Source organism: Puma concolor, chromosome C2, assembly GCF_028749965.1.
Source record: "Puma concolor isolate L17-30 chromosome C2, mPumCon1.1.hap2, whole genome shotgun sequence".
NCBI classification, from domain to species: Eukaryota; Metazoa; Chordata; class Mammalia; order Carnivora; family Felidae; genus Puma; species Puma concolor.
Genome location: NC_141675.1, coordinates 157,447,885 through 157,455,932, shown reverse-complemented (window position 1 = coordinate 157,455,932; position 8,048 = coordinate 157,447,885). Strand labels below are relative to the sequence as shown.

General features: G+C 65.8%; 1 protein-coding gene across 1 annotated transcript; it reads right to left on the bottom strand.

Annotated features, from left to right (window-relative positions):
• Nucleotides 1-2,059: 2,059 nt before the first annotated feature.
• Nucleotides 2,060-5,312, bottom strand: CRYAA (crystallin alpha A). The gene is made up of 3 exons (XM_086676076.1): nt 5,009-5,312; nt 3,889-4,011; nt 2,060-2,829 (listed from the first exon to the last, which is right to left on the bottom strand). The coding sequence occupies exons 1-3, from the start codon at nt 5,195-5,197 to the stop codon at nt 2,620-2,622; spliced, it is 522 nt and encodes a 173-aa protein (XP_086532202.1). The 5' UTR covers nt 5,198-5,312; the 3' UTR covers nt 2,060-2,619.
• Nucleotides 5,313-8,048: the final 2,736 nt, after the last annotated feature.

The window sequence follows — 8,048 nt, the reverse complement described above, 5'->3', positions numbered from 1 at the left end:
GAGCCTGCAGCAAGCTCTGCGGTGGACCCGAGGCCATCGGCACCTGACGCCTCGGCCCCGACGGCAGCCGGGCCACGCCGGCCCCCAGTCCGCCGGGCACGCGGTGACGCACCTCGCTGGGGAAAAGCACGGGCGTCCGCCGAGGACAGCCAGCCTGGGGCGGAACCGCGGGGAGGAGGGAGCCTCAGACAGTCCGGTCTTCCAAAGCATCCAGCTCCACCCCCAAGTGTAGACGCCATCTCCGCCACCTACCACAGAGCACCCCACGTTTCTCACAAATGTGGAGTAAGTGGCAGGACAGCGTGGGCAGCTTCTTGTCGGGAGTCGCGGGGCAGGAGGGTGGGAGGGTCGGAGGGCCTCCCGCTGGCGCAAGGACTCTGCTTCGGGTGGAGCTGAGCCGGAGGGATAGAGGTACCTCGTGTGCGCGTGTGTGCACACGTGTGTGTGCGCATGCACGACTGTGTGGGTGAGTGTGCACACGTGTGCCAGTATGCGTGTAAGCAGCGTGTGGGTGTGTGTGTGTGCACGCATGCGTCTGTGCGTTGCAGTGTGTGAGTGTGTGCGCACGTGTGCCAGTGCGTGTGTGCACGTGTGTGGGTGTGTGCGTATGTCTCCGTATGTGCATGTGCGCGCAACTGTGTGGGTGTGTACACCTGTGTCTGAGTGTGTGTACGCACGTGTGCGTGCGTGTGCACGACTGTGTGGGTGAGTGTGCACACGTGTGCCAGTGCGTGTGTGCACGTGTGTGGGTGTGTGCATGTGCCTCTGTATGTGCATGTGCGCGCAACTGTGTGGGTGTGTGCACGACTGTGTGGGTGAGTGTGCACACGTGTGCCAGTATGTGTACAAGCAGCGTGTGGGTGTGTGCGTGTGCACGCATGCGTCTGTGCGTGTGCAGTGTGTGAGTGTGCGCGCACGTGTCCACAACTGTGTGGGTGAGTGTGCACACGTGTGCCAGTGCGTGTGTGCACGTGTATGGGTGTGTGCATGTGCCTCCGTATGTGCATGTGCGTGCAACTGTGTGGGTGAGTACACCTGTGTCTGAGTGTGTGTACGTACGTGTGTGGGTGTGCAATGTGTGTGCGTGTGCACACCTGTGTGGGTGAGTGTGCCAGTGTGTGCATGCAGGCACTGTGCGGGTGTGTGCATGTGTCTGAGTGTGTGCATTGCGGGCACCTGTGTGGGTGCATACGTGTGTGTCTGAGTGTGTGTGTGTGTGTGTGTGTGTGTGTGTGTGTGTTGAACAGGGACCACTTCACAGGAGATTCTCCTGTGTGTCCACCTTCTTGGAGTATGGGAGCCACCCGAGGACCGTGTCCCAGCCCCCACTCCCCCGTGACGCAGCCTAACACCGGCAGTGCCCATCAGGACGCGGCACCTGCTCGCCGGCCGCTCCCAGAGACGCACCTGACCCTCCCCGCGGTCACTGCAGCCTCGGGGCCCCTCCCCCGGGGAGGCTGGGGGCCTCTGGGCCTCGTGCCCACCCTCCCACTGCCAGGGCGGGCAGGGAGACGGCCGTCCACACAGGGTGGGGGAGGCTGCCCAGGACGCTGTGCCCTGGTCACCAGAAGCTCCCCGAGGGCGCCCGTGCCCACTCCAATGAGGAGGGGCAGTGAGCGGGGGCGCCCCCACACGCAGAGGTGCACAAGTTCGGACCACACCTGACCACCCTTCCTCACCCCTCGGGGAGCAACGGGGCCAGGGTCCTTCAAGTGCGGCCCCCAGGGAGCCGGGACACAAGCCCCCCCGAGGAGGAGAGCGGCAAGATGGCACTGCCCCACCGGGCACCATGGGTCCCACAGAGAAGGGGGTCCTGATTCTCTCCACACCCCCACCTCCCCCTCCCTCGGTGCTCTCCACACAAACCCCCTCCTCCCTACCAAGCGGGGTTCCGGGGGGCACTGGGGAGTGGGAGCCAGGAAGTGACCAGGTCGCCTGGAGGCGGCCGGGGTGGACCCTGCGCCCTTCCCACCCGTCAGTTCCACCCCTGCACCCATGCCACAGGTCATGCGGCCCCGCACACCCCCCGGGGGAGACAGCACGACCACCAGCCAGCAAATTGCTTGTGTCACCTGCTCTTTATTGACTGCCACGGGCTGCATTCTCATGGGTGGCCGGGTGCCCCGGGAGAGGTGCTACATAGAGGAAGGATGGGGGGAACGCGGTCGGGGAGAGGCTGCCGAGGGCCCAGGCGCACGGGAGGCTCCGCCAGACGGACCTCGGGGCACCCGGGGAACGAGGGCAGGACGCGCAGCCGGGCCGTGACACGGGCGCCCGCCGCCCAGGGTCAAGGTGTGCCTGGCTGGCCCTGGGGACCAGAAGTCGTCCCGAGGTGGCCTCCTCTGGGAGCACGGCACCGCCGTGTCAGGAAGCGGGGGAGGCGATCACGTCCACCGGGCGGCCAGTGCTGGGATCGGGGCGGCCCCGAGGCCGGGGCACCGCAGGCGGAAGCCCCAAGCCCTCCAGGCTACCCTCCCCAAACCCTCGCTCCCTCAGAGGGAAGGAAAAGGAAATGGAAAGAAGGAAAGCAAATGGAGACCAGCACCCCACTTTCTAGGGCTCCCCCAGACCGGTGGGCCGTGGGGGCAGCAGCGGTGGCAGCCGAGGCCGAGGCCGAGCTTAGGACGAGGGCGCAGAGCTGGGCTTCTCCTCCCGCGACACGGGGATGGCTCTCTCGCTGTGGCCAGCATCCACGCCAGACGGGATCTTGGGGCCAGAGAAGGTCAGCATGCCGTCCGCGGACAGGGAGCAGGAGAGTGCCGACTGGTCCACGTTGGAAGGCAGACGGTAACGGCGGTGGAACTCACGGGAGATGTAGCCATGGTCGTCCTGGGCGGGGGACGGGGAAGGGCACGGTCAGAGACGCCAGGGCCGGGGGTGCCGTGGGCCTGACACGGGGAAGGCCCTCCCGGACCTCACGAGGGCCAAACCCGCCACACTCACACGGTGCGGTGGGAGCCAGAAGGCCACGTCGAGAGCTCCTGCTGAGGCTGCCCCGCCCCCCCAACGGCCTCCCCGCCTCCCCGCCTCCCTGCACAGCCTGGGGCCATTCACGGTCATGGAGCTGGCTCATCAGACCCGTTTCACTCCAGAATCGCGCGAATGGCTGTCCTAGTCCTGCACGTGGACCACATTTGGCCTTCACCCCACAGGCTCAGGGTGTCTGCTTTCCACCCAGCGGGGCCTGAGCAAAAGAACTCTCCCCTTGGCGGGACAGCTTGGTCCCAGCCCCTGGGCCCGACTTCTGTCTCCACGCTGAAACAAGTCACTTGGGCCACAGCGCCGTACTTGGGGGGAAGGAGACACGGAGTCTGGGGTTCACGCACACACACGCACGCACACAACTGCTCCGACCATTGAGAGGAAACCCTGGTCTCTGACCCTGGTCTCTGCCAGGTGAGCAGCCACCCCACCCTGAACCAGCTGTGGGGCCACCGATCTCCCTGAGCCGGGCTCTGCCACCTGCCGGCTCCCGATAACGGGGGCGCCGATGACAAAGGGCCGCAGAGGTGAACGTGTGAACACACAAGCGTTTGGGGCACCGATGGCTGCCGGCCACACTGCAGGGCTCGCCCGCCACAGTTAGGTTTCCATGGAACCCATGTCGGCTCAGAGCTCCTCGCCCCCCCGCCCGGTGCCCGGAGCTTCCCAGGATCCTCCCTGCTCCGACCCCATCACTGGCACGGCTCGGAAGGAGCCAGGGGCAGCCAGGCGGTACCCGGGCGGGGGTCCCTGCAGACCCCTCACCTGCCAGGGCTCAGGAGCGGCCTCCCTGTCGCTGGGAGGAGGCTTGCTTGTGCGCTCTGGGACAAGCGGGCGTGTGGGAGCAGAGTCCCCCTCCCTCCTGGGGCGCAGGGTCCCCGGAAGGCGGGGGCCCCTCAGACCCACCTGCCTCTCGTTGTGCTTGCCGTGGATCTCCACAAAGTCGTCCAGCACTTTCACGGTGAGGTCCTCCGGGGAGAAGTGCTTCACGTCCAGGAAGATGACAAACTTGTCCCGGTCGGAGCGGACCTGAGACCCAAACGCTCCCGTGGGCCTCTGCGGCTTGGGCGGGGCTGGCCGGAGCCGGTGCCCCGGCCGTCAGCACAGAAACGCCTTCCACACATACAGGGCACAGAGTCCCGGGGACCCCTGACTCGGGACCGCGTGGACCCTCGGCCTCAAGACCGTGTGTCTGCTGATGCCTAGCTGGTGACGAGCTGAGAGGCTGGTTACGGTTGGCAGGCAGGTTACGGGTTAGGAGGCTGGTTAAGGGTCGCCTGGCTGGCGGGTCAGGGGTTGGCTGACTGGTTGGACCTAGCACATTGAATAAAGTCACAGCCCTCGGCTTCCCTGGTTTCTCCATAAACAGCCCGGGGCCTGCCTTCTCCCACAGGCGTGATGTACCCGACGGCCTTGCCGGGCTCGCTGCTCAACCTGCTTCCCTCTCCCCTGCGCCGACGGCGCTCCCCGGGGACAATCAGCAAGGCTGTTTTTGCTTCTGAGGGCGCCGCATCAGCCCTGGGCAGGCCTCTGCTTTTAGGCAGTGAGGGAGACCCAGCCCCTCGAGACCCCGGGACCCTGGGGTCCACCGCAGGGGCTCGGGGAGGGAAGGCCAGGGGTCGCTTCCCTTTGGGCCCGGCCCCGGGCAGGAAAAAGACCACACTCTGCGGCTGTGCTGGCCGTCCTGGGGGAGGGGCCCTCCTGGGGACCCGGGGCGGCACAGCGCACCCGCCCAGGCTTCCTGCCGGAAGGGAAGGGTGGACAGCCCGGAGCACAGAGCCCACACCGGCCATCACACCGGCCGCGGTGGGCCTGCTCGCGGGGCCGCCATCGTGTGGCTGGTGCATCACAAAGCGCACGTGGGTCACGGGCTGATAGAGGACGAGACGGGGCTGGGCTCCGGCTCCCTCTCCAGACCCCTCCTCGGAGGCCCGAGGCGAGGCGCGGCTCCACACGGAGCACCGTGCTCCCCCTGCTCCTCCAGCCGCGGCCAGCGGGAGAAAGCAGCCCCCCGGCCAGGTCTTACCTCGGAGATGCCGGAGTCCAGCACGGTGCGGAACAGGGACTGGCGGTAATAAGGGCTGATGGTGGAAGACAGGAAGGGCAGCAGGTCGTACTCGAAGAGACCCTCGCCGAAAAACTGGTCAAACAGCCGGCTGGGGTAGAAGGGTCCCAGCGCACGTTTGAACCAGGGGTGCTGGATGGCGATGTCCATGGCGGGCGTCGGCGATGCAGGGACCCGGGGCTGGTGGGGAGTCAGGCAGGGGCCTCTGGGCAGTGCGGTGGAGAACTGGGAGGTGAGCCCTCCTTATATACGCCGGCGACAGAATAGAAGCATTAGGGGGATTTGTCTGGAAAGTGTGAGCTCAGGAGGAAGGCTGCCGGGTCAGCAGAAACGTGGCCTGGGCTACGCGCCCGCCACTCCCAGCCCCGGGCACTGAGGCCCTGACCCGCGCGGAGCCCTGGACTCCAGGAGCCGCCCTCCGGCTCTGTCCCCACACTCACCTGGGGGACGGTGAGGACTCATCTCCCACTACTGCGTCGGGGACGCCTCCCGCTTACGTGGCCTGGGTGATCCCACGGCCACCCCGTGAGTGGGGGCTCATACCCACTTCACGGACGAGGCGTGGGCTCAGAGGCCACATGCATGATCCCCAAATCTCACAGCTACTGCAAGGAGAGTACCTCACTTTTCAAAACAGAATTACCTCTGTTGCTTCTTTCTGATTGCAAAACGTATACACGGTCGTAAAAATCTCAAGAAAGACGGAAAATACCAGGAAGAAACTAAAAAGTGCCTGTAATTTCCGGGTCCCCCCTGGTGGCAGGGGTGGGGGCGTGGTGACGGGGGGTCTGTGTGTGTCCAGATAGGGAGGCAGGTTTGGTTTTACAAGGGTGGGAACCCTGTGCCCTGGGCTCCTCTCCGTGGACATCGTCCCTGCGAACTTGTCGCTGTGACAAGGCCGCGCATCGGGGCTGTCGTCCGCCAGGCCTGGGGACGGTTTCGCTCCTCCCGCTGTGGCCCTGGCTGGCTGTTGCTCAGAGGGGACCAGCCCCCCCAGGACAGGGCCCTCCCACGCCCCCACGTTTAAGGTGCTTGCTGCCCCTCAGCAGTTCGGCCTCCCGGGAGCGCTATAGCAACGTGCGGCCCCCGCAGGGCAGGGAAGAGCCCGCTCCCGGCCCCTCCCGAGCCAGCTCCTCGCCGCACAGTCTGGACCCGAGAAGCTTCTTATTCGTGCTTATACCTCTGCTTCCCAGCACAGCCTCTCACCCGTGTGCACAGGGGCCACGGAAGGGCACTTACCCGGCACTTAAGGAGGGTTGTGTCGGACACAACTGAGACGGCCTAGGCGTCGAACGTGGGGACTTCAGAGCGTCCCTCGCACAGCTCCTTCCTGACCAGCCGTGTCCCGTGTCAGAGCCTTCCTCCCCCCACGTCTCAGCACCTGCTGTGCGCATGGCCCCAGACGGGTGGTAAAGGGCCCTGAAAAACCCGGAAAGGCCAACCTGTGCCCTGCAAGGATGATTCGAGGGAGCAATTCCCCTGGTGTCGGGCAACAAAGACCAAATTAGGGGGGAGATCATCAATGCTGGGGGGGGCGGAGGGCCCCCTCCCTGCCCCAGGCCCGCTCTGGGCCACCCTCTGCCGGTCTCCTTGCGGCCACCCTACACGGCATGTAAGTCTCCATACCTGCCCCCCCCCCCAACTGCGGAAACCAGAGAAGTGGAGTTTAGAAGGGCGGGCTGTGTGCCCAGTCACTCGGCTCGGAGGAAGGGGAGGGGGTTTCACTTCAGGCCACTCGCCCGGCCGGGCCGTGGGGCGGGGGCAGTGGGTGGCCCCACACAGCGCCGGCTGACTCCTCCCGGTGCCACGAGTGTCCCTCCGGCTGAGTCCTCCGTGGGGGGGGGGGGGGGGGGACCAGCAGGGCCAGGCGGGTGGGCTGTGGTTTGACAAGGAAGGAACAGTGGAGCTTCCGACAGATCTGCCTTCGTTCAAATGTTGGTATTTTGTTCGTCGCTGATTTTGTGCATTCATTTTGATTTTTTAAAACACCGCGTTAAGAAATGATTCATCCCAATGACCCTGTTTCTGGTGCCCCCCTGACCCTGTCGCCCAGGGGAGGGCCTCGCTCTCCTCACCCAGCCCGTGGCTTCCGTGGGGTCGGTGGAAACTTCTGCACCTGCAGGCAGAGATGGAGGCAGTGGCGTCTGAGCACAGCCCTGTCCCCTGGGCCACGCGGCGCAGGGAGGCTGAGGGTCCCCCAAGATCCTTCAGACTCACACAGGTGCCTGGGCGCACACATGCCTTGCACAACTGCGCCTTCCGGGGTCTGGAATCCCGTGCGCGGCAGCCGACGGGAGCAGAGACCTCCGTGGGGCACGGGACGCAGAGCCGGCCGGGCCCCTAGCGGTGGCCTTCAGCGTGAGGCTGCACCGAGGCTTTGGGATCGGAAGCGACGAGGACCAGCCGTGTCGCGCACGTGTGTGCAAATTCACCCTCGCCTCACCCTCCCCCCCCCCCCCCCCCCCCCCCCCCCCGCCTCGGCACAGCCCCTCAGGAACCCGGATTCTGGGAAAAGAGGACCCTTTTATTCTGGGCCTGGAGTCCTCCTTGGGTGACCCTGAAGAGGTCGCTTCCAAGCCTCAGTGGTGACAGGAGCCGTTGGCCATGCACTGAGGACCCAAGGAGGGGACGTGCACACGCCCAGGGACAAGCTGCCTGTCCCCGCCTGGGCCTCGGGCTGCAGGCTCCGGGCCGTGAGACAGGCATGCACGAAAACCAGCCCAGGAACCCCTGGTCCCCCGGCAGGCGGCGCTGGCGTTGGCCGTGGAGCCGGTTTCCAAGGTCGCAAACCGGTCAGGCTCCCAGGGGCCGGTTCCTGCCTCCGACCTCTGCGGTTGGACGTATCTCCGTGCCTCAACAGAAGAGTCCACATCAGCCATGATCGCCCACACGAAGACTCAGACCTGGAGTTATTTCGGTCGTTGGGCCTCCGCGGGTGCCCTCGCCGCCTGGTTAAAAGGCACAGTGAAAACCTACCGCGAACCGTGAGGCGAACCATTTC